This window comes from Trachurus japonicus, chromosome 11, assembly GCF_045865225.1.
Source record: "Trachurus japonicus isolate A0001 chromosome 11, Traja_1.0".
NCBI classification, from domain to species: Eukaryota; Metazoa; Chordata; class Actinopteri; order Carangiformes; family Carangidae; genus Trachurus; species Trachurus japonicus.
Genome location: NC_140917.1, coordinates 25,774,541 through 25,800,576, shown reverse-complemented (window position 1 = coordinate 25,800,576; position 26,036 = coordinate 25,774,541). Strand labels below are relative to the sequence as shown.

At 43.5% G+C, this 26,036-nt stretch overlaps 2 protein-coding genes and 1 pseudogene across 3 annotated transcripts in view; 2 read left to right on the top strand and 1 right to left on the bottom strand.

The window, feature by feature from the left end:
• Positions 1 to 26,036, bottom strand: part of LOC146978930 (lactose-binding lectin l-2 pseudogene) — a 451,990-nt pseudogene that overhangs the window by 179,588 nt on the left and 246,366 nt on the right. The window lies entirely within an intron of this gene.
• On the top strand, positions 2,760 to 26,036 carry LOC146978937 (uncharacterized). The gene is made up of 7 exons (XM_085790237.1): positions 2,760 to 2,801; positions 11,603 to 11,668; positions 12,485 to 12,726; positions 13,313 to 13,503; positions 19,865 to 19,958; positions 25,253 to 25,452; positions 25,846 to 26,036. Exons 1-7 carry the CDS (start codon positions 2,760 to 2,762, stop codon positions 26,034 to 26,036), a joined length of 1,026 nt encoding a protein of 341 aa, XP_085646363.1.
• Positions 22,229 to 24,615, top strand: LOC146978938 (uncharacterized). The gene is made up of 4 exons (XM_085790504.1): positions 22,229 to 22,780; positions 22,885 to 23,028; positions 23,954 to 24,004; positions 24,094 to 24,615. The coding sequence occupies exons 1-4, from the start codon at positions 22,244 to 22,246 to the stop codon at positions 24,613 to 24,615; spliced, it is 1,254 nt and encodes a 417-aa protein (XP_085646630.1). The 5' UTR covers positions 22,229 to 22,243.

Here is a 26,036-nt window from a genome sequence, read left to right as displayed (position 1 = left end):
AAACTATAACACCTATAACAATAATCTGAACTTGAAAATTGGCAACAAAAGTAGCCTCGTAAGCGCAACGTGCTCCGCATTATTTTAGCACCACGGACAGCGTGCAGGAAAAGAACAGACAGACTCGCCCGTTACAGAAATCCACCCTTTCTGTTTTTCAGTGCGGAGAATGCTCTAATTATGTCATCTCTGTCGAGTGATCTTGTGACCTCGTGCTCAATTGAGATTTGAGCCAGGGCTGACAGCCGCTCCTGCAGCATCGTTGATCTCAGGTGTGTTTTAATTAGTTTCAAGCGAGAGAAACTCCTCTCTCCGCTTGCTACAGTCACGGGGACTGTCAACATCAGTCGGAGGGCGATGCTGAGGTTTGGGTACAGGTCCAGCAGGTTGTTGGTGTAGATGTAGCTCAACATCTGCAGGCCAGTATTTTCCTCTACTGGCACAGCGGTGACAGCAGCCACAACCTCGCGCACGAGCTCCTCAGCATCCACGTCGCCAAGTGTTTCCTCCATGTTCTTGCAGCTTTTCTCCAGTATTCCAGCTTCCATTGCCTTCTTCATTTCTTTCCTCCCGTAAATGAACCCGAACAGACTGTAAAATGACTCTGTCAGCTTGAAACGCACACTAGTGCCCATGATGGCAGAGTCCACCAGTGGAAGGAAAACATCCCTCTTGAACCGTTCTTCGGGTGTCATCGTCAGAGATGAATCTTCATTTTGGGACTCATATGGAAACTGGCGTTTTGGTTTTCGGCCTCGTGGAGTGGGAAAGACCATTGACATCTCCATTTCTTCTGCGATGTCTCTGGCATCCGTCTGGGCTGATGAGAGCCCGTTCTCCCTGTATTCCCTCAGGAATGTCAGAACATGTCCCACCTCGCGCTGTAGAACATCAATCCCCACTTGTGGGCTCTGAAGCAGCTTGCTGACGCGATTCACCTCATACAGAATGTTGTACCAGATAATGACAGTCACCAGGAATTTCCATGTCATGATCTCCCGTTCAAGGCCACTGGCTGCAGATGCTGTCTCACCGTCACCTGAAGTCAGAAATAACAGTATTTAGGCCTATTTAAAGAAGGAAGGAGTAGGTTTGGATAGCTATCCATGGTGCTGAATTGTGCGCGCGGTGTGTGTGTGTGTGTGTGTGTGTGTGCGTGCGTGCGCGTGCGTGTGTGTGTGTGCGTGCGTGCGCGTGCGTGTGTGTGTGTGCGTGTGTGTGTGAGGGGGTGTTCACACGCGCACCTTTCTTTGTGGCATGCGCGATCAGAGAGAGGAGAGCTTTGTCAACACCAGGAAGCTGATAGCGCAGCACTTTGACACTTTCCACGCGGCACTCCCATCGCGTGCTGGATATGGCCTTGAGAGTCAGCTGTGGGACGTTTTCCTTAAAGATTTCCCATCTTTGTGGGGATGAGCTGAAAAGATTGTACAAACGTTGCAGCACACCAAAGAAGCTCACAGACTCCACAGTTGATTTTGCTGCGTCTACGACGACAAGATTTAAGCTGTGGCTGGCGCATGGCATGAACAGTGCTTTTTTGTTTATATCCAGTAGCCTTTTCTGCACCCCGCTGTTTTTCCCCCGCATGTTGCTCCCGTTGTCGTACGCCTGTCCTCTGCATTTTTCCATATCCAGGCCTAACTTTTCCATATGCCCCAAGAACACATCAGTCAACCCTGCGCCAGATGTGTCCACCACTGGCAAGAAACCTACAAAATGCTCTGCAACAGTAGCCCCGACACCGACGTCGCACTGGACAGAGCGCAGTGTCACAGAGAGTTGCTCTGTGTGGGCAGCGTCAGGGGTGCAGTCCATTATCACAGAGAAGTAATTAGATTTTTTTATTTTGGCTGTGATTGCTTCCACTGTCTTGTCTCCAATTAGAGTTATTAATTCATTCTGTATCGTTTTCCCCAGATAATGGTCAGCAATTTCTTTTTTCTCTGCTCGCCTGACATGCTCGCTCATTACCGGATCAAATTCTGCGAGTAGCTCCACAATACCCAAAAAATTTCCATTATTTGGCTCGTGCAGATTTGAATTGTGGCCACGGAAAGCAAGATTTTTCTGTGCAAGGTGACAGACAATTGCAATTAGTCTTTTCATGACGTCGTTCCAGTGTTTTCTTTCCAGCATTTGCATTTCTTGATAGGTTTGGTCTATGGCACTGTGCGTTTTTACGCGCATCTCCAGTTCGCGCCAGCTGTCCATATTGGAACGGTGAGCATTTGATTTCTCGTGATCCTGGAGTGTGAGAGTGAGACGTTCCCACATTCTGAAACCCCTGCCTGTGAGGCTGTGATTTCGCTTGCCAAACAGAGTACAACAGAAACAGAAAACTGCGTCTGATGATTGTGAATATACTAGCCATGACCTGCGTATTTTTTCTCCATTTCTCATCTTCATGAAATATCTCTCCTTGGTGAAACGACGGTGTGTGTGGCTGTGTGGGAAGTCTAAGTCCTCTATCTGAACGGGGCCTCTTCGGACAATGTCCATCCGTTGGTCACTGGTCATATGCTCTGGCCAGCATGCCGGGTCTGTCTCTGTGAATGACAGTGGGACTTTCTCCCTTGCTGTGCTGGTGGTGGCATCTCTCTCATCCGTTCCAGATGTGTGACTATCATGTTCATGTTCTTCAAAGGATCCTAATTGGTCATCATCATTATCAGATGGGGCAGTAGAAAGGTCAATATTTTCACCTTCGTTCGTGCTTTTCGTAGCCTCGGTTCCGGTTGTTTGGCTGGCATCACGAGATGGCCCGGGTTCGGCAGCCTCTACCGGCGCTGTCGTTGCAGGTGCAGGGCGAAAGAAAGAGCTCACTTTTGGTAGACTACTCACAGCTTTCCTTTTGTTTTCTGCTGTTTTTCTTTTTTCAGCACCACTCGGATATGAGCGCTTCATTTTAATGGATGCGCAGCATTGCCTAAGTGATGAATTGTTTAATTTCTTATTTATTTCTCTCTTTTAATTTTGGGCGGGCAGTTGGGGGATAGGCTACTGACACTGTGTATGCTGCGTTACCTAGGTAATGAATTATTGTTTATGATTAGGCTACATTTTTGTGGGCAGTCGGGGGCCCCAGGCTGCCACAGCTGTGTAGGCTACAGCCTCCGTACTGCAGCTGTACTCTACTCGGCTGCCGGAGCCCGTTTCATTTTTTTTTTTTTTGCGGGCTGGGGGGGCCCCCCAGGCTGCCGGGGCCCGTTTCAATTGAAACGGTTGAAACATAGGTAAGGCCGCCTATGAAAATAGGTTAAAAACAAGAGTTAAAAACAGTTGTTTTGAGCGAGCAGTTACAGATTAAAAGATTTTTTAAAAAGGTACGTTTTTAGGCCCTTTTTAAAGCTGTTGTACTGGGATGTCCTAAACACACAAGCTTGGGCTGGTTGAGTCCCACTTCTGCTTCTAACGATCCTTGTAGAAGGCTTGGGATGCTCGTTCCAGACTGAGAAAACACAAATATCAAATGTTATTTTTAAAAGTATTTTAGTATGTAAATAGTTTTTTATTCTGACAGGTTCGTCAAAAAGTAGTATGTCATGAAATCTAAGATGCAAAAAGTAATTTATTTTGATATTTATGTATTCATTTATTAATAAATCCATACATCAAACACTGCATGTCACACATTACTCCACCACATGCACTCATATGAATTAAATCAATATCAAAATGTGGTTTTCCACACCAACGCAAATACTGGTGTATCCTTTGTTCATTATGACTATTAAATTACCATTACCATTATATTTCATGATTTATATTCAAATAGTTTAAAGTTAACCTTTACAGTTAAAAGGTTAAGTTTAACATGATTTAATTGTGATGTTTAACATTTATTATGTGTGAACTAAGATAATAACTAAGCTGAAAGTGCAGAACCATAGGGGAAAAAAAGAATGTTCTTAGGTACTGCTGACAGTCGTTTGTCAGTTTTCTTCCAAGATGTAGCACAGGGCTGTTTTGACACTGCATTTTGTCCACCCTTTGTTCCTCCCTGATGCAGTTGGAGGTAGGTAACGGGTGAGTAACGTAAGGTCTCTGAAGCAAAGTGACTCTGCAAAGAGCACAAAAACAAATTGGCAGAGTAAGTACTTTCACCTCTGACATAAGTCGTCCACCAAACTACCATAACAGAAAAAGCAGGCCGTTGGATTCCCCTCCGACACCATGTCTAAAAAAAAAAAAAAAAATACAGCTCATGCCTAGCTCAAACAACGAGACATTCCATAGTGCTGATATACAGTATAACAGCACTGGCACATGATCACTCCGCTGTTCAGCTGGACAGGAGCTCAGTCAGAGCCATGCTCTCCATACAGGAGCTGCCCATCTATCTGCTGCTACTACAGTTGTAAATGGACATGAAACATTAAAACCCGGACCTGACGTGGTCCGTCTCATTGGAGATAATTGTCAGCCTAAACCAGACTGAGAAAAAAAAAAAAATCGCAGCGGCGGCAACTACGTTTTGACAGCAATGGGCCGGATTTACTAAAGGTTTGCGTGTATTAAAACGTGTGCAAACGTGATTGCACGCGCAAACACATGTGGAACCTGATCTACTAACCGGACGCACCGAGGATTGCGTCCCTCACACGGGCAAAATAGCACGTGTGATCCATTTAGCGTGTTTGCCTTGATGAATATGTAAATCTGGGCGTTTCAGCCAGAACGTGCAGAATATTGGGAGGAGTAGATGCAAATTGATTTATTTAGCGCGTGCAATGTGATTTACCAAACCAGGAAGAGATTGCGGTGGCTGTTTTTGCGTCTTTATTCACCACGTCTGAAAACCATGTACTAACTGATACAACTTTGCCAAAACGTATGCGTTTATTGATTTGATACCTGTCAGAGCCCCGTGATCTTACATCTCTGCATTTCCTCACGTCTGGGTAATTCTGTAATAGTTTTTCAGCCGTGTTAAAAGTCTTTTACGCGCCGTTACGCACGGGGCACGTCTGTCCTGCAGTGCGCTCCTCTCCGTCTCTCGGTCCCGGTCCCGGACTGAGACACGTCACCACTGCCTTCACCCGTCTTTAATCCCTCTGGTCGGTGGTCAGAGCGTTTAGATCTGTGTGTCCCACCTGAGCTCTCTATTAATCCACTCGATCATGGGCGGCACACACACACACACATACAGGTGTGTGATTGTCGCTGCAGCTGCTGCCTGTTCGTCACTATATGACGAGTTGGGCCCTGTAGCGATTTGTGTTTATTTATCTAAACAGAGCGCGAGAGAGATGAACACACATGCTGTCATTATGCATCGGATCAAATGTCATTCTGTCCCTTCGTCCGTCCAGCTCTCTGTCCACTCTCTCCATGGCGGAAACGATTACCACGCGCAAAACCCTCATTTACATATTGCGGTTTGCACGTGTTTTCATTTAGCGGGTTACTCTTAGTAGATCACCTGTTTTGCGTGCACTAACCAAACTCGCAATATTATAGCGGACGCAAACAATATAGCGCCCGCTATCTGGGATCTTAGTAAATCCGGCCCAATGTGTTTTGATATTAGCGTTAGCTGTTGAAATTATGGGAAGATTATACATTTCCTGAATTGTTACAGTCCCGTGAGTATTTCAGTTTTTGTTATTTGTGTCAGTGCTCTTCCTACATTTCACAGTGCTATAAAAAAGACTACAGTTTAGGCGAAAATAGTGGAAAAATAGTTGTTGAGATAGATTGACCTTTATCCATTTGACCTTTATAATTTTTTTTAGATAGGCCCAAAACTAGGTCTAAATGAAAGCTAGGATTGTACACTTTAAAATGCTACCAAACATGCCCTCATAACATACAGTATGAGTAAAGGTCTGAAAATGAGCACAAAACAATATGCCCCCTGCGTTTAGAAGCCTATTTATTGCAGGGGATTGATAACTTTATGAGCTGATAACTGTCATAAAGCTACCACTTAGGATGGGTTATCATACCAAAATATAATCTATGGACATGTACCTTTTCAAAAAATGTTACTAGATTTTGCCACCCTGAGTGGTACCAAAATCTGGTCTGGCCCATGGACTAGTTGGTTGGTTAAAGTGTGTCAGTTGGTAAGTGTGTTGGTTAGCATTTATTTTTATATTGTACCCTGATACCCTGGTCCACCTGGGGGTGTAACATTATTCACTTTTCATGTAATTAACTTCAGATAGTATAGTAGTAGTCTATAACTAAAGTCTCCAATCTTGTTTAAGATACAGTTTATGTGCAAGAAATCATGCTTAATCCCATTTGGAATGGTAATGCTGAAAGTTCCGTTTTCTCTGATTTGAGGTAGGACACTGGAAGACTTTGGTCATAGTAGGTGTAATCTTCTAGATAGAAAGGTCATTTTGGGCTTAAATTGAGGCTTACAAATGTGGGAAGTTTTTCATATCCATCTAAGGCAGTGATATGTATAATAAAATGCTTGAAAATGATAACATTTGATGACAATTTGTCAGGCAGAAACACATGTTTTTGTCTTTTGGGATAAACTGAGGGTAATATTTGAAATTAGAAAGGCAGTAAGCCCCATAATATTATTCTGATAGTTTCCCCTATGTGTCAGGATACACCATGCAAAATTTCAAAGTTATCTGACCATGTATGCAGTTGCTGTACCCTAATATATGCCATTACATCATTTCGCCAGAAGCTTTTCCCCAAAAGGGGGTTTTTTGGCCCCTGGGGCCAAACGGATCCTTGCTGGGGGTGGAGGTTATCAACTTGTGATGGCCCAATGTATGGGATAACAAGAAATAATAGTGAAAAAAAGGTAGCAAAAAACATCCTGAGGGGTGGACCTGGCTCCCGGCCTATAAGTAGTTTGAAAAAGTGTGCCCCCCTGAAAAGATGTAATGACCCCCCTTTGATTTGGTTCTGCAGCTGGGGCTGATTAGCCTCGTAAACCAGCCTCTCGCGGAAGTGCATTTCATTTCATTCCGAGGGAGAGTCTGGCCTCATCTAGCCTCGTAAACCAGCCTCTCACGGAAATGCATTTCATTTCATTTCTCGGGAGAGTCTGGCCTCATCCCCCCTCTAAGCGTTTGGGGTGGGCGGGAGCTGGGCGGGAGTAGTAGCAAAGACGGTTTAATATCTTTGGTAGTAGCGTTGACAGCAGGGATGCAAACAGCGCGCCGAAAAGCGAAACTCGCTTTTTTCATGACCAATTAGGTGACTTGTGTGAATCGTTCAGATCCGAAGAGTTTTTGTTTTTGAGGGGAGGTGGAGGGGGGTCTCAGCGTCTCAGCTGGGGTCAGTAAAATGTTTTTCTAACAGGCTGACAGTGACAATCTAATGCGAACTCATTCATGGTCGCCTCTGATTACACTGATAACAGCCTACCTCCAATGTTGACGCGCGACGTGCGCGCTCGTTACCCAAAGCGGAGCGTATCCGCGTGCAGTCGGTGTGACGGCGACGCCGTTTTTCCCCCCGTGCATGTCGTTCCCTACGTTGCTGTGTCAGGCAGGTGTCTCCCACGGAGCCCTGCCCCGTTTCAGAGGTGAAGGAAGCCCTAAGTGGAAAGACGTCGCCTCCGCGATGTAGAATGTGTTCAATTAAAGTGAAACTAACACATGTCCATTACACACTGAATTAAACATCCCATGTCTTTATTTATTCAGTTTATTTTAATAGTAATAATTATGACTAACATTCAGTGAAGACCTAAAATTCAGTATCTCCTAAATTGAAATATTGCAAAGGATTTTTTTTTTTTTTTAAGCATTTTTAATATCTGAAAACTATGTCCATCTATATGCACTCAATACTTGGTTGGGGTTGAACTACTGGAAATCGACTTTTCCATGATATTGTAATGTAATCATTTGTTAATGGTGAGCTGCCCCCCCCCCCACGCCAGACAATTCCTCTCTTTTTTGGTCCTGACCCGTTTGCATCCCTGTGACAGACAACCCCATTCAGCCAATCAGCAAGTTGGTGTAGTGACGGGGCTGTCATGTTCGTGTTCCAAGGATGAGGTCGTGTTGATAGCAAGTAACTTAGTTTAATGTCTCACGTTCTCAACAACATACATGTGGCTTCCTGCAGTCTTGCTCTACCCCGTTATAGGGTACGGCAAGCTGACTACAAACCAGCACTGCCGCCTAGCGGTCAACATGTAATAACATCCAATCATAACATCCCCCCTTTTCTAAGGTAAAATGCATTAACATGAATTATCACATTAGCTGTGTCAGTTATTTCAACCATTTCACATTCAGCATAACTCTGCAACATATAAGCAGTATAAACAGTTTATATCAGATTACATAACTCATATCTAAGCCAACACTAGACCATTTAGAACACATTCACCACATCAATCAATATACATTTTGTTCAACATCTTTAACATGCATATTGAATTTTCTTTGTTTATAAGTTCAGTCTATCAGGCTTTCTGATTTCTCTTGTGGACCTTCTTAACTCAGGTTCGCTTGGAGTAGGTGTGTGAGAGTCAGTGTTACAGTCCATAGCAGGTGTGGGAATGACCTGAGATTCACCACAGGTTACACTGAGCTCACCAACAGTCCCTTGAGGAGTCTTTAACAGACTGCGACGATTGCCTCTGAGGATTTGTCCATCATCAGTTTTCACTGTGTACGATCGTGGAGCAACTTCTTGCAGGACAGTTGCTTTTGTACTCCATCCATCAGCATCCTCAATCCTGACTGTGTTGTTGGTAGTCAGTGGAGGGAGATGCTTGGTTGTTCTGTCATAGAATGACTTTTGCATCATTTTCTGTTGTCGTAGCTTATGTTCAATCTTTGAGTGATTCTTTTGCTTTAATTTATCGTTGTTGTTGTTGTTCGTAGCTTCCTCTTCATCAGCAGTTCAGCTGGTGATAGGCCGCACTGAAGAGGTGATGCTCTGTAGCTCAATAAAGCCAGATACGGATCCGAGTCACTGTCAGCTGCTTTCTTTAGGAGTTGCTTGAGAATGTGAACTCCTTTTTCAGCTTGCCCGTTTGACTGTGCATAGTGTGGGCTTGACGTCACATGCTTGAAATCATATTGCTCTGCAAACTTCTGCCATTCTTTGCTGCTGAAGCAGGGGCCATTGTCGCTCACCACGGTGTGTGGGATGCCATGCCTGGCGAAGATAGATTTAGCATGTGTTATAGCGCCATCTCAGGGAAGTTTGAGTAGTAATCCATTACCACTAAATAGTCTTTACCTCTGAGATGAAACAAGTCCATTCCTACTTTGTGCCATGGTGCTGTTGGCACCTCAGCTACCACCATAGGCTCTTTGCTCTGCTTGTTCCTGTGTTTCTGGCATGTTTCACATTTACTTATAAGTGCTTCAATGTCTTTGTTCAGTCCGGGCCAGAAAACCGTGTCTCTCGCCCTCCTTTTGCACTTTTCGATGCCGAGATGGCCTTCATGTATCCTGTGCAACATGTCCATTCTCAAAGCCCGTGGAATAACAATCCTGCCCTTTTTCAACAGCAGACCATCCACAGTACTAAGCTCACCTCTGACATGGTAAAATTGTGGACATGAACCAGCTGGCCATCCCTCATCCATGTTCCTCATGACATGCTGTAGCTCAGCATCCTTTGCTGTGGCCTCAGCTATTTGTCTTGACTTTGTATCCGACACAGGCAGTGTAGCCGACACCATGTTCACGTGACACTGTATGTCTTCGTCTGTTGCACTCACACTGTCGCCTGTAGTTGCTCTGGATAGGGCATCAGCAAGGACTAGGGCTGTGTTCGAAACCGCATACTTCTCCTACTACTCGTACTACTCATACTAACGATTTGAGTATGCAGTATGTTCACACTGCGCAGTATGCGATTTGCAGTAGGCGAGAAGTTCCCGGATGCATACTAGATTCGGCCGAAATGTTGAGTATACATCATGAGGTCACTACTCATACTCAAACTACCCAAGATGCAACGCAGCGTGACGTCAAGGACTGCCTCTTCCTTGCCGCGAAAAAAAAAAAAAAAAAAAAGAACGGAGAAGGAGGAGCCGAGCGGACGAGAGGAAAAATGGAGGGGCAGCAATACAAATGTGAGTAGTAATTAACAAGTAGTAACATAACAGATGAATGATCAATCAATCAATCAATCAAACTTTATTTATATATATAGATCAATATGTTTTTTCAGGACAATTGCCCATCTGAAATGATTAATGGTCTGAAATGTTTAAAAATGGAATATTTTTAACTTATGTATGTATTTATTTGAATTATTAAACTTAATCGGATGATTCACAACAACTTTGTTGCTAAATGATGCTCATTTTTCCCTCCTATTGTGTTACAGTGGGGTATGTTAGCCTTTATTGTTTTTTCATAATGTTTGCTGTCTTTATGGGAGTAAACAGTAAACTTACATCTTGGAGCAATCCCCAGTCCAGAGCAAGTATGATGTAGCGAAGACGGCGGGCGGATCTTCGTCTCAGAGCAGGCAAAACTATCCGGTAAGGCATTTTGAACGGGCAAATTCCGTTAACGGCATGAGGTCGGTCCAAACGGCGTTTCCAAGCTAGCCACAGTGGGGACAGGTTCACTTCCTGTTTATAAAGTAAGAGCACTGACGTCATTGTAACGGCTTTCTTTATGGTCAATTGCAACGGGTGCTTTATTTTGACACAGAAACCGGAAGTACAGTGCTCACTACGGCTGGTTTTACTAACGCCAGAGAAGTCCGACTTCGTCCGACTAAAATTGTAAATAGGTGTTATTTTGTCATTTTTTCAACACCATGGGGATACGAAGTAGTACTTTCTCGCCTGAAAATGTTTCAAATGTTGCTGAAGTTATATATTTACAGAGTTTAGAGCTTAAGTGAAATCAGCTTCAGGTCGGCTGATTTCGGCTCGGGCAGGAGCGAAATGCATTGTGGGTTATCATAGTACGCAGCAGTGTGAACGCTCTGCATACTGTATGATCGATTAGTAGGCTATGTAGTATGGAGTATGGAAGTATGCAGTATGGAAGTATGTAGTATGGAGTATGTGGTTTCGAACACAGTGTAGGTGTTTACCTGGAGTATATATCAGTTCAAAATCATACCTCTGCATCTTCATCATTAACCGCTGAATCCGTGGAGACATTTCATTCAGATTCTTTTTGATGATGGCGACCAGCGGTCGATGATCAGTTTCGACTGTGAAAGACGGCAGGCCGTACACGTAGCTATGAAACCGCTCCAAACCATACGCCAGTCCCAAACATTCTTTTTCGATCTGAGCGTATCGGCATTCAGTTTTTGTCATAGCCCGAGATGCATAGGCTACCGAATCCGTGTATCATTCGTTCATTCGTTTTCCAAAATAAAACCAAAAATAAGAAAACGAAAAAACAATTCCTTTTCTCAGTATTTGTTTCCTAAACTAAAATGAAAAAACGGATAACGACTCGTTTTTTTCATTTTTCGATTTTATGCTCAAATGAATAATGGAAAAAACGGATAACGAGCGTTTCCCGTTTCATGTTGCAAGCATTTGGTACCTACACCGGAAATTACCGTCACCCGGAAGTGGCCTGGAGCAAAGCTAACGTTAGCAGAGCCAGTCAATTCTCTGACGTTACCAGAAGATAATTGGAAAAGCGTGGAAAATGGACATGTCCTCTTCAAGGCCGACAAGAGGGTCACGTTGAGGCCTGACGACATGACCACGGAGAAGATAAGTGTCATTTTCCAGGTATGTTTTTTTATTTTTATTTATTTATCTAACGTTCGTTTAAAACAATACTCGTGGTGGTAACGTTAGCTAGCGCACTCAGCCAAAACAGAAACGATTGCTGGATTTTTATTCAAACTGCACATTGGTAACTGTTTCAGGTTCCACCATTACTTTGTTTTCCACACTGACTGCTCGAACATAACCAGCAACAACAAGTTTCCCGGGGCAAACTTCATACTACTGTACATCCATGCATACGTCTTATCCGGGAGTGTACAACAAACACCCTTCAAAATAAAAGGCACAGTCACTCATAACAACACGAAGAGTGAAGTCGCGTTCTTTCACATTGCTTATATTATATTATAGGCTATATATTAATAAAGTTACTGCTCACTGCTTGAGATCCAGTAGCATAACTTAGACTTCAAAAATGGTAGTAATAACGTTAATTATCTGATGGTTATAGTTTATGTAATCCATCTCAGTACAAAATTTTATAAATAACATAAAAAAAATTCCCCCACATTACTGTTCTGATTGGGACTAATGTTATATGTTGACTTTCCAATCATTATTTAATTCCAAAGATTTTTATTTTATTTTTCAGAGATTATTTAGGCATTATCAAGCATGATGAATAACCTCTTAAAAACCCATCTGAAAATGTAAAGTAGGAAGGCATTTATGATTTTGATGATGTAATTGAAAAGAAAGTTACATTATGACCTTGTATAACTTATTAACTGGCTATAAATCTCTGTGTGTGTACAAATTTAATCATAATATGAACAGTGTTCAGGGCCTCTCTGTTAACCTATGTTTCTACCATAGGTCCAAAAAGAAACTGTCTATCTGACGGATGACCAAAATGTGGCCATATTTCCTTCAGATGGTTACTTCAGCTCCCTCGACCTTGTCAACAAGAGTCATTATGAAGTCCATGGTGACAGTACCACTGCGGAGAAATCAGCAGCGGTAGCCACTGGTCAGCGCTTTTCTTTTCACCGCCCAACCAGCACAGCCACAAGCTCCTCCTGTCCAACTTCAAGGAGCACCACAAAAAGCTTTGTTAGGTGAGGAAACTTTTACTCCTTGCTAAAGTATCCTTTGTCACCTCTGTTACGACTTATTTGTGGGCTACATTATTTGCATAGGTGGGTCCAATTCTGTTTGCTGGTAAACCCTGCATATTATGGCTCAACAGTTCATCCAAATATCATAATTTTAAGATGGCCAAATGCAATGTCCAAATCACAGGAGCTGCAGTTTTTAATGGTCAAATATGTCACAGCATCACATTTTAAGTGAAGCATTTCAGGGCTTAGGAGACGTCCCATCCTTAAGAAGGAACATGAGGCCAACAACATCATCATCAGTTTTATATTTCTTTCATTGAAAACCAAATGCAAAAATGATCTTTCATTTGAATTACCATCATTCAATTATAATAGTAATATTAGAAATAACATCAGTAAACAAATAAAAGCATTAACATGTTTCATTATACAGATTAATTACTTGTAATGCATAGTCTTTCCTAGTATGAAAACAGCATGTGACATTGTACTTTACATCAGATAACATATTGTTTCATATCATTTATTTGTAATGTACTTGGTTGTGTGTGTATAAAAAAACTATGTTCTCATCAATATTCAGGAATGTCTTCAGTGCCGAAGTTGTGAATGGAAAACTGGAGACCAAGAAGATGGTGACAGTCCGCTTCTCTGAGTTTGAGGCTTGTGTGCAAACAATCAACATCAAAGTAACAGAAGCGCTTGGACAGCAGGAGACATTTATTTTGACAGATAGTCAGGGCAACGAAATCGTTGATTCCGAAGGAACTAGGGGTATGTTTAAAATGATTGCTGTGAAAATGCTATTTTCTACAATCACTTTAGGAGCTCATCTGCACAAAGTTCACACACTTGAACAGCTAAATGCATACACCTAAGTATAATTCTTAGGGCTGTTTTCGACTAAGGATTTTCATAGTCGAATCTGATTCGTCAGATTTTGCCGTAGTCGACTGATCGTCAAACCTTTTTTTTTTTTTTTTTTTTTAGATAGCAGCAAATTTGCGACTTTTTCTCGTTTCAAACAAAAGAGCTAAAACACCCCAAAAATATGGTAGGTGTAAAACAAATACCTTTATTTATTTTCCACACTTTGGATGATTTTTAGTAGCCATTGTGAGCCAGGGTATGCATTTATGTCACGTTGCCCTGGACAACGCTCCTTTTGCTCGGACTGAGTGGCAAATCAAACATCCCTCAACGTGATGAAGGATAGCGGTGGTCGTGGACACAGAGAAACTGGGTAAAACATGTAGTATCAAAACAAACTGAGGTCAGAAGGACTCGACAATCCGTACATTACGTTAATCAGTCCTGTAACACACAGTGTGACCGCGGCACCGGCAGAGAGACAGACAGGCTGCAGAGGGACGAGATTACAGCTGTGACTCCCGACACTTATGGTGCGTTCATTACAACTCGGAAGTCGGAAACGGGAAAAAAAAACAAGTTCCTCTTCTGAAAAACTCTGACATGTCAAACTTTAGGATGTGTTAGAGACTGATTCATCTGTCTAACCATCAGAACTATTGACACTTGAAACGGTAAACACAGCTGATCCATCGAAAAAAAAAAAATCACCGCTGGAGTTAATTGTGACCCGATCCATCAAAATGAGTCACAGTGACCCAAATTTCAAAATTGAGATTTTGGTATCAATGGAAAGATTAGAAAATAAGCTTTAAAATGATACCCTAGTCAAAGTCATACATTTGATGGTTTTCGAGATGTGGCCATTTGAATTACGATCTCCTACTCTCTTATTCTGTTCTAAAACCTGAGAAAATAGCAGTTAAAGTTTTTGCCAGTGACTCTGCATCTGTTCCTGTACCACGTGATTACACGCACCCTATACGGCCCCTTGTTGTCATAGAGGTAGCATTCAATGACCCTCGGAAAGCAGAGAATCTCACAATTCAGATGCTTTTTACAGCTCGTTTCTATCATAAACGGTTCAGAAGTTGTCATGTTTTGTTGACATTTTGTAAAACATGTGCAAGCGTGTACGTTCGGGTTAGCATCGATGCTACGTTCGGTTTAGCATCGATGCTACGCTCTGTTAGCGTCAATGCTACTCGGTTTAGCATCTGTTTCTGTACCCGTCCCTGCTCGCCATAGAGGCGACATTCAATGACCGTCGGAAAGCGGAGAATCCCGCGATTCAGATGCAGTTTACAGCTCGTCTCTATCATGAACGGTTCAGAAGATATTTCATGTTTTGCACCGAAGCAACACTCATTTTCAGAGGGTTTAAGTTGCAAGTCAACTTTAATCATCATTTACGTGCCTTATCTCAATTATCTGGACTGTGAAACTTTGGGAGATTGTTTTTGAATGTCATTGCTTTGAAATTAGGGGATTTTTTTTTTTTTGATTTTCTATGGGTTTTCCATGTTATCAGCTGATTATCTAAAAATAGAACGTTGCGACTTCCGACTCATTTTGATGGAACGGGTCACAATTTATTTTCCGTGATTGAAAGCAGGTTCTTGAATGTAACTCGGGTCAAAGTCAGATGTATCCTCACAATGTTTTGCTGTTCTGTTAGGTCATGCATGATAAATGCTGACAAAGTTAGACTGTCAGACTTCCTTGATTTTAAACTTTGGCGGCTCTGCCTCTCGTCTTTTTGCCACTCAGTGGCCCTCATTTATTAAACTTGCGTACACCAAAAAAATGGTTACACCCCGCCTTTCCGAAGCCCCGCCTTTCCGACAATAGACTTCCATTCATCGTAATAGCGGGGTTTTCTATTTTTTCTAAAGACCCCGCTATTCCGAAAATGCTATTGGGGGAAACCTATGGGGAAACCCCCAGTGCGCAGTGCGCATTGATCCTTTTTTCCTTTTTGGGGTCAAACGGATCATGTGCATAATTAACTGCAAAACAAGCAAATACTTCATATTAATGACATAATGTTCATTATGCTTCTAGCCTGTCTAGCCTCTACCTGGTCTTTTTACTAAACTTAACCAACTCCTTTCTTCATTGCCTAAACCCAACCAAAGCATCTCCCTCAGTCAGCTGTCAGCACGAGCGGCGGCTGCAGCAGCCTCGCGCCCGTGTGAGCTCAAGCCGGGTCCGGCCGTGCGCGAGCGGAGCAGGGGGGGGGGAAATAAAGTGTATTTCTATTACTGTGTGGGAGATCTACAACAACGAAGTCGGGGAGAAAGCAAGTGGGACAGGGTTACACCCCGCCTTTCCGAAGCCCCGCCTTTCCGACAATAGACTTCCATTCATCGTAACAGCGGGGTTTTCTATTTTTTCTAAAGACCCCGCTACTCCGAAAAGGCTATTGGGGGAAACCCCCAGCGCGCAGTGCGCATTGATCCTTTTTTCCTTTTTGGGGTCAAACGGATCATGTGCATAATTAACTGCAAAACAAGCAAATACTTCATATTAATGACATAACGTTCATTATGCTTCTAGCCTGTCTAGCCTCTACCTGGTCTTTTTACTAAACTTAACCAACTCCTTTCTTCATTGCCTAAGCCCAACCAAAGCATCTCCCTCAGTCAGCTGTCAGTGCGAGCGGCGGCTGCTGCAGCCTCGCGCCCGTGTGAGCTCAAGCCGGGTTCAGCCGCGCTCGAGCGGAGCAGGGGGGGAGAAAAAGAAAAAAAGTGTATTTCTATTACTGTGTGGAGATCTCCAACAACGGAGTCGGGGAGAAAGCAAGTGGGACAGATCTGCCCAGTCCCTGAGCAGCGCACGTTTCACAGACAAACCACAAAGCAGAATGTAAACAACGTCACGCGGTTCAGCACCTTGGACAGCTGTGGGGGGGAGGAGGGGGTGTCGGAGTAGCGGTGTTTCGAAGTGGGGCTATTTCGGAACAGCGGGGTGTCGAAGTGGAGGGGTGTCGGAATGGAGAGCTGTCCCCGTGGGACAGATCTGCCCAGTCCATGAGCAGCGCATGTTTCACAGACAAGCCACAACACAGAAGCAACATCACGCGGTTCAGCACCTTGGACAGCTGCGGGGGGGGAGGAGGGGGTGTCGGAGTAGCGGTGTTTCGAAGTGGGGCTATTTCGGAACAGCGGGGTGTAGAAGTGGAGGTGTGTCGGAATGGAGAGCTGTCCCCCAAAAAAATGGGTGTACACCAAATTCACCGCAAGGATCGGCATTTATTAATCTGAGCGTGAGCGTACGGTACGCACAAATCTCACGCCAGCTCTGACCAGGTGTACGCACATTTGGAACCAGCGTAGAACATGCAGGAAGGAGTGCTGCTGTATCACAATGATTATTAAACCATAGTCTAATAACGCAGCGATGTGGACCACATGTTGTTGTTGTTTATATTGATAAAAAGATAAAAAGTAGCCAAAAAAAAAAAAAAAAAGAAACGATAAAACCAAGTCTGTGTTGAAAATATAACTCGAGTTTTATTTTGGGCAACTGAGGCCTTGTCCATACGAGCCCGGGTATTTTTGAAACCGGAGTTTTGCTTCGCGTCCACACCAGTGGTGTAATAAAAACACTCCGTACACACGCAACCGTGAAATCCGCTACCAAGTGACGCAATGCACGTGTGGAAGGCTGTTTTAACCAATCAAAATACAGTGGAAACCGCTTATGGATCAAAAGGCTTGGGACGGAATCATTTTTATACAAATGCTGTTTAAATAATTCGTTATCAAGAAATCCGCTTATAGTGTTCATTTTTGGTCATTTTATGGATGTAAACATGCGCAAAAACCATTTCAAAACTACGTGTTATTATAGCTTTATTTCACAGACTCCAAGTCCAACAATTAAATATTAATTAATTTAATAAAAATGTGTAGCCTATTTATTTTATTTTCGGCGGTGTCCCTTTGACGTGCACTGCTGCAGCAGCCTGCACATGTTGCTGCGCTGTGTCTTGACTCTTGTGCTGTGTGTTGTTGTGTGCTGTGGTGTGCTGTGTGCGTCACCTGGCTGCTGAGCCACATGACTGTCTGTCGGTGTGGCGCAACTCTGGCTGTTGTGTTGTCTGTCAAAACATGGATGAATGAAACATATCCACTTTATATCGACCGCGGACGTCACAGATACATTTTCGGCTTTTGGCTCGTTCCTCATCTCCGCATAGGCTCTTTTTATCATTGCATTACAGCAGCGCGACCCCCCTCCCGTCGTCGTACCCGGGACATAGGCTATTGCCTGTTCATTCATGAAAATCATCCCGAAAAACTCTCAATCAAACAAGGTGGGGAATAAGAAACTGCGGCGCTACTGTAGTAGTTCTGTCATTTTAAAAACAGCTGATCTGTAGCGTCACTTTACTGTAAATGATGCTGTGTGGAAAACCAGCTGTGGTCTGTGATTGAGGGTGAGTTTGGAGCTGACAAGAGGATCGCCCTGACGACCGTTTCGTTATATTTTTCTCATCGAAAAACTATACAAATAGCCTAGCATTTAGATGATGTAAAAAATAAAAAAAATAAAAATAAAAAGTGATAAAAATCCACTTTGTCACCTCCATTTTTGCGAGCTCACCTGCAAACCGCTGCAAACAACCTCTGCAGCTGGCAGTGTTTACATCAGCACGTGTGCAGCTATGACGTAAACGAGTAAAACAATCACGGTTGCAGTGTCCACACGCACCCGGTGAAACCAACCCCGGCCGAAAACCCCACCCTGGACCCCGGTTTCAAAAAACCACGGTTTCAGGGTTCCAAAAGCGCAGTTGCATGTGGACAGGACATAAAACCGGGAACATATGTTCACGGTTTCAAAAATACCCGGGCTCGTGTGGACTAGGCAAGAGATGAATTAAAAACCACGACGTGACAGATGCTCGTTAATCAGCTGTGTAAACAGAAACAGTCAATGACAGACAGACCTGTTATTGTAGATCACACACACAAACTTCCAACATCTCCTGCACCAGAGCATGACCGAACGGCTCCTCAGTCTCTCTCTGCTGGACACCGGAGCCCGGGGGGGGGGGGGGGGGGGCTCCGCAACCTGTCCAGGTGCAGCTGATCTCGGCGGAGTGTTTTTCTTTTCTTTTCTTTTTCCCGTCACCGGGACCTGTCAGCGGGACATCGGGCCGGTGTTTCACATCCCTCCATCAGCCGAACCATGCCAGCGGTGCTGATGGTCATAAAGTCGCGTTCGCAGCAGTAATATGCCTATGATTTCTCCTCAGTCACTTGTGTTTAGTAAACTGCAGGAGCATTTCATGAGGTCGCTGTGTTTCCTGACGTGGTCGGTGCGTCTGCAGCCTCCATCCACCGGGATGACACTTATCAATCACAAAATCTATCAATCTATCAATGTCCAGATATTTAATGTTGCCGCCCTCTCCCTGTTCAACGCGGTAATGTCGGTAAAGTCCCTCTTCTTGGCCGTCTTCCGTGTCTCCATGTCGTAAAAGGGGCAGGGCGACGCCTCTAAAGCAGGAATATATCGGGGCGTGACATTTAAATGACGCTCGTTTTCAGCCGCCGGATTTATCACCACCACGCCGGTTCTACCCCGAAATCAGCAGCGTACACACTTTTAGTAAATCACACGTGACACTTGCCGTACACTGATATTTACACCAGAATCTACACCAGATCCTGCGCAAGTTTGATAAATGAGGGCCAGTGAGCGTTCTGCAGTGACTTCTGAGTACCGTGACGTTGACGGTCCTGTTGTGTGTGCTGCTCACCTCCGCTCATTTGAAAAAAAAAAAAAAAACCTCAGCTCATTTGATTGTGCAACTGCAGTGGGTGATTTATTAATACACAAGAAGCTAAGACTACCGTTTAAATGCACACATCATTTTGAACTCTTTAGAAAGTATGCTGATTTTGTATCAAAATAGGCTTTTTATAATGAAAAAAGACATTCTTTTTAACAATTTATGCTCAGCAGCCGTGGGCACCCCCATATAGTCAGAATGGTACGGTCTTGGTTAGATTCGACTACGAGGTTCATAGTCGAATCAGACCCCTCCGAATCGAATCGTCGAATAGTCGACTTTTGGAGGTCAGCCCTATTCTCACATTAAAGTACATTTTCCATTCATAGCTATCTTAAGTGCTTCAAATCTGTTTTTAGTGTCCTGTGTTTAAATTTCAAACCTACCTATGCATTTTCACCAATACAGCAAATATTTAGTTGAAAGATAACAAAATCAGGTCAAATTTTCAAATTGCAGGGTCAGCATACTGGAAACAAAACTCCAGAAAGGTATTTGCAGTGCCTGAACAACAGATGGACCTGCTACAAGTTAACAAAAGAAAGAGGCTGAGGTAACTGAACTAAATATTATTCTTTTATCACATATTTAATTTTTCATTCGTTTTCTATACCGCTTAACAATCCTTTTTTTGCAGCAAACCATTAGCAAAGCTATGATGGTTCTTACAGGGTGTCCGCGGGGTTTTAAAAAGTATTAAAAAGTGATAAATCAAAAAAGCTAAATTTAATGGCCTTAAAAAGTGATAAATTTGGTCCAAAGGTATTAATTTTAAAAAATAGGTATTATTTTTTTTCTTTTGGACAATGACTGGTTTAATTTTGATGAAATAGGCGTAATAAAATAAATAAAGCATTACTTGCTTGCGCCGCTACTTAAAAAAAAAAAGGAATGATATTGACGTCATATCAATTCATTGTATTCATTGGCCGCTAGAAATCTAAAATCGTCTTCGCGCGCATAGTTGTCAGGCGGACAGAAGTGCTAGTCTCTTCGGATTTTAGCGTGTGGCAAAACGATATGGGAAAATGCAAGTTTTCAAAAGCCTGGCTCCAGGATCCAAACTTCAAAGGTTGGATAAGGCCTGTCGCCGGAAACGACCGACAGGCATATTGTAAAGTGTGTCTTAAAACTATTAATATCAATTGGATGGGGGCTAACGCCCTCAGGTCCCACATGAAGTCTGACAAACATGTCAGGGGAGAGGGCGGCAGTGGACAGCAGCAGTCCATCATCTCGGCAGTTAGCACTAGTGCTAGCAATAGTGCCATGCCAACGACCACAGCACCGCTGCAGGAGCAGACCAGAGCCGTCGAACCGAGTCAAGACCTGAGGATCGTGCTGGGAGGCAATGCTACGCTGCGGGCGGAGGCTCTGTGGTGCCTCAACACTGCGACAAAGCACCAGTCTCTGAATTCCAACCAGGGGATAGGGGAGTTATTTCGCGCGATGTTCCCTGATTCTGATATTGCCAAGTCCTTCACCTGTGGCAAGGACAAGGCAGGATATATCATTCGTTTCGGCCTCGGGGCATATTTCAAAAAAGAGCTGACGAAAACCATCTGCCAGGCTGGGCCGTTTGTTATTATGTTCGACGAGAGCCTGAACCACTCTACCAAAAAGAAACAGCTCGACATCCACGTCCGCTTTTGGGAGGATGGAGAGGTTCGTTCCCGATACTTCGGCTCCCAATTCTTGGGTCATGGGAGGGCTGAAGACTTGCTGCATAACGTAAAAGTAAGTCAACCCTCTTGTTTTTTTTGTGTGTATGTTTTATATTTATTATTTGTGTGTTTGTTTGTTATTATATGTGTGGTGACCATGGCCGTAGCCAGCTATGAGGTCACCGAGGTCCGGACCTCGGTAAAAGATTCCGTGAAAAAAAAATTGAAAAAGCCACAGGCCCTAAATGGCATGATAAAAAGATCGGTCAGCTTTAATTTTGAAACAACATGTGGGAAGTTGATGCAGAAGACTTAAATTGAGATGACAGGCGCCTTGATGTAGCCTATGTGTGTGTCAATGTAGATGCACGTCACGCGCCGCACATCCGATGTGCTCTTTTTTCATGCACTCGCGGCTCACAGCTCCATGAACCTTCTACTGCCAGCCCGGTGTTTAGTCGGACCGGGTCCGGGTCTGCTCCGCCTACCACTGTGTTCTGTGACGGTAGAGACAGAACCAGGTATTTATTTAAAGAGTTAGTGAGGTGAGTTGGGTGAGGGAGGGAGGTGAGGAAGGAAGACAGAGCGAGGCAAACTGGGTGAGGGAGGGAGGGAGGGAGGTGGAGTGAGGTGAGTGAGTGGGGGGAGGGGGGGGGGCAGGTGAGGGTGGGATCAGGGGAGAGAGGCTGGTGATTGAGAAAGACATGATAAGATATGTTATTTTTGATCAAATGTTCCTGATGACTTATGGATGATGGAATTAATATTATAGCCTACTGTGGAGCTAATATCATACAGTGAGAGTTTGATATCATGACATGTCTTACAATACTGCAATAAATGTCATGGGCTTGTTTTTGAGGTAGGCTGAAGTATTACTGTGAGATTTTGATATTGATACATCCCTAATAGAGCACAAAGAACAGAGCCCATAGCAGAGTGACAGAGAGATACAGCAGAATAACGTGTGTGCACCATTCTTGCAATTTTGTGCAGAAATGCAACATTTGGATCAAGTTTTCCTTTTGCAGGGGCAGAAAATAATGTGTTCATTGCAAGTATCAAATGTACAGTAAAACTGTATATGAATGATAATTGCAATGATGCTTTCTCTTTTGTCCATTCACAGGAGTGTGTTGCACCACTGAACTTTCGGGACCTGCTGTCCGTTGGCATGGATGGGCCGAATGTTAATTTTAAGTTCCTGGAGCTCCTCCAGGGAGAGCATGCGGAGCTCTATGACGGTGGAAAGATCATTTCTGTGGGGAGTTGTGGCCTACACACACTCCACAACGCCATGAAGGCAGGATTCATCATGTGGCAGCTGGACAAGTTATTACGAGCACTTCACTATGTCTTCCACAATGTGCCTGCCAGGAGAGCTGATTACGCCACAGTCACGGGATCCTCCAGCTTCCCATTGGCCTTCTGTGGCCATAGATGGGTGGAGAACGTTCCTGTGGCGGAGAGGGCTATTGAAGTGTGGCCTGCACTTCAGCTGTATGTAAATGCTGCAGAGAAGAAGAAAATTGCAACCCCCTCTACAGCCTCCTATGACACCTTGGTAGCAGCCCTGAAGGATCCTTTCATCCCCGCCAAACTACACTTCTTCCTGGCCGTGGCGAGATCTTTCAACCCATTCCTGACCAAGTTTCAAACCGACGAACCTGTGTTGCCGTTCTTGGCTAGAGAGTTGTCAGAGCTGCTAATGGTAATATACATTCATGAAATAATTTATGTATGTGTTTTTAAGTCTTGGATGAAACTTGACTAATGAATAGCTTGATTATTTACTGCCTGTTTGACCCTTTTCAGAGTTTACTGAGGCGGTTTGTCCAGCGAGACCTTCTCCAGGACCTCACACCCTTACAGCTGATCAAAAAAGATCTGACTGACGGGAAGAACTGGCTCTCCCCCAAGACTGTGGACATAGGCCTGGGTGCTGAAACAGCCATCAAGGTAATTATTGTGTGTGTGTGTGTGTGTGTGTGTGTGTGTGTGTGTGTGTGTGTGTGTGTGTGTGTGTGTGTGTGTGTGTGTGTGTGTGTGTGTGTGTGTGTGTGTGTGTGTGTGCGCGCGTGTGTGTGTGTGCGTGCTCGTGTGCATGCGTGTATGAGACAGATACACGTGTATTTGGTTACCGACACAACACCAAGTTAACTAAAATGTGCCATGCATTTGCCATTTGCTGTGAATATTCATTAAAGTTCCTCATTTGATAGGGACTTTTGAGCAAGCCAGGCTGCAAAGTTGGTGAGCTGTCTGTACTCACCTTCAGGAAGGAATGTTTGCAGGGCCTGGTTAAGGTGGTTGTGAAGCTGCAAGACAAATCCCCCCTCAAATACCCACTGGTCAGGCAGGTTGAGTGTCTGGATCCTAGGAAGATGCAAAGAGAGCCAGATGAAGAGAATAGTTCAGGAATTTCTTCACTGCAAACAACTGGCAGGTGGCATCCCAGCTGGTAAGATAACGTTGTATAGGGAGGGTCAGATTGCGTAGGGTATTCTGAGAAGCTGTTTACATGTATATGGATATTTTTGATAACACATTGGTTTTAGCCTCTCATTTAAACATGAACAGAGATTTAAAATACTCAATAATATAATGTCAATAATAACCCAAAATGGGTGAAAAAAATGTCTGCATTTAAAAATATCTGGATACATGTAACCAGCACCTGATTGTATCAAAGAAGCCATTATTGGCAAGTTGTTTTCTGCAGTATCCTCATCGGTTGCAATGCTTTTACTTTAACTAAAAAGTCTTGTCATCTGAAATGTCTTGGCACTCCTTGCATAATGTGGAACACAATGCTGTGATGTCAATAGGTGGCTGAATTTTAAATGGCCTATTTATTACCTCTATTTTTGTGTCAATGTTATAGGTGATGTCATCATTCAACAGTTCACCTCACTGGTGTCTCAGGAGGCCAGGGGTGAAGATTTCCGCTCCTTTCAGCCCTGGAAGCAACGTTTGGATGTGTTCCTTCACACAGCTCTCGGCACTCACACTGACCTCTTGAAGTTCATCCAGAGTCTTCTGCTGTTGTCACATGGCCAAGCCACAGTGGAAAGAGGCTTCTCCACCAACAAGGAGGTGGAGACGTGCAACCTGCTGGAAGAATCTTTGGAGTCACTGAGGTTGATCTGTGATAAGGTCAGCAGCTGTGGTGGGGTCCTCCACGTCCCTTTAACCAAGGACTTACTGGCCTCTGTGGCCTCAGCAAGGTCCCAGTACAGATTACATCTTGAGCAGGAACGAAAGAAGCAGGAGAGTGCTGCTCATACACTGAAGAGAAAGGCTGCCGAGGAAGAGCTGGGGGAGCTTAGGCGGCAACGGAAAGTCCTCCAAGAAGTCTGCGTCATGCTTGAATGTGATGCCAACAAGTTTGCTGAGGAGGCTGAGGGGAAGGCTGGGTCAAAAATGGCTGAGCTAATTACCAAATCCAATTCTCTGAGGAGAAGATACAAAGAGAAGAAGGAGGAATTGGTGCAAATGGACAAAACTATACAGGACAAGGCTATGCAGCTGAGGCACTTGCCATAAGATTTTGATTTTTTTTTAGTCAGCGAGGATGGTTTTGAGCACGTAGTCGCTAGAGATCCTCCGTTGGTAAATCTAAATATACTTTTATTGATTGAGCCCTCACAGGGATTGTTCATGGTGTTCTCTCTCTCTCTCTCTGTTTTTTTTATTCTCCCAAGTATTTTGTTGAAAATTAAATAAATGTGCAATATTTTTTTTGTCTAAATCTCTTCTTTTGTAGTATTTGTAGCTATCGCCGAACGATTGGAAGTCAGTCTTCAAGAAGGTTGTAAGTTTAAATTCAGTACCATTCCATCACTTAAATGAAGCAAACCACCCCATCTAACATTGCACTAGTTACTGTAACTAATGCCCTGTTGTGCAACCGAGTCTCCTGGGTAATGGTAATGATGTAAGTAAGTGTTGGATGATAAAATCTATGTACATGTCATAAAATCTTTCTGATTGATACTTGGTGCAACTCGATGTCGTGGTGGTATTAAAAAAAATCTGAAGGTAGTGAAAAAAGGTATTAAATGGTAGTAAATTGACTCAAAGATTTGTGTATATACCCTGTCTTACTACTGTATGTGTAGTGTTTTAACTAATTATTAAAGTCTAATTAAATGTTACACTGTAAATGTAAAATGTTTTTCAGCCGAAAGGAAGATACTGGCCTTCAAGAGGTTATAGCCGACATTGAGGAGGTTGTCGAAGCAGCCCAGGGACTAAGAGAAGTGTCCAAGATGATCAAGGATTTGAGTGGATTTGCAGAGTCCACAATGACAACAACCCTGTGTCTTTCAGAGGCTGAAGTAGCTTCTTTAAGAATGGTCTTCGCCTGTCTTGTCTGCAAAGGTTGGCACTGTTTTATTATGGATCAATAGAAATATGGAATGGAATGAGACACCTAAGGCACCTTATACTACACTTCTCAAAATGTTATCTGTTTATTTATTCCTCTCTGTTTTGTTTTTTCCAATACATAAAATTTAATATCAATTTGTACTATTGTTCATTATACCTATGTTTTTTTGACTCCTGAATTTGTAAAGTGCATTGAGACAATGTTTAAATAGTGAGTTTACACTTTAAATATTTATTCCTCTAATGTTATCATTCTAATAGATATCAAATGCAGTGTGGATTGACTTAATCTCTGGTCATTTTAATACAGATTTTGGCCTACATACTGCTAGATTCTAACACAATGAAAATAAATGATAAAGTACTTTTTTTTTCCATCTACAGGTCCTGTAGATAAGCCACTGTTCTCAACTTGCTCCAAAAGCCTTATCGGGTGTAAGGCATGTATTGTGACATGGAAAAACACCCACAGTTACTGCCCGAAGTGTCGTGCTGTTGACCTGGAGGGGAGCATCCATGAAGTGACGGGCCTCTCCGAGGCGCTGGCAGCACTAGAGAAATTATTCCACCCCTAA

Excerpts from the sequence above, each read along its gene's own strand:
- LOC146978937 (XM_085790237.1), top strand. The coding sequence starts at position 2,760 with ATGGCCCGGGTTCGGCAGCCTCTACCGGCGCTGTCGTTGCAG. Across the intron at positions 11,669-12,484 it reads AGATAAGTGTCATTTTCCAG|GTCCAAAAAGAAACTGTCTA; the intron begins GTATGTTTTTTT and ends TTTCTACCATAG. Across the intron at positions 12,727-13,312 it reads ACCACAAAAAGCTTTGTTAG|GAATGTCTTCAGTGCCGAAG; the intron begins GTGAGGAAACTT and ends ATCAATATTCAG.
- LOC146978938 (XM_085790504.1), top strand. The coding sequence starts at position 22,244 with ATGGATGGGCCGAATGTTAATTTTAAGTTCCTGGAGCTCCTCCAGGGA. Across the intron at positions 22,781-22,884 it reads AGTTGTCAGAGCTGCTAATG|AGTTTACTGAGGCGGTTTGT; the intron begins GTAATATACATT and ends GACCCTTTTCAG. Across the intron at positions 24,005-24,093 it reads GGTGTCTCAGGAGGCCAGGG|TTCATCCAGAGTCTTCTGCT; the intron begins GTGAAGATTTCC and ends GACCTCTTGAAG.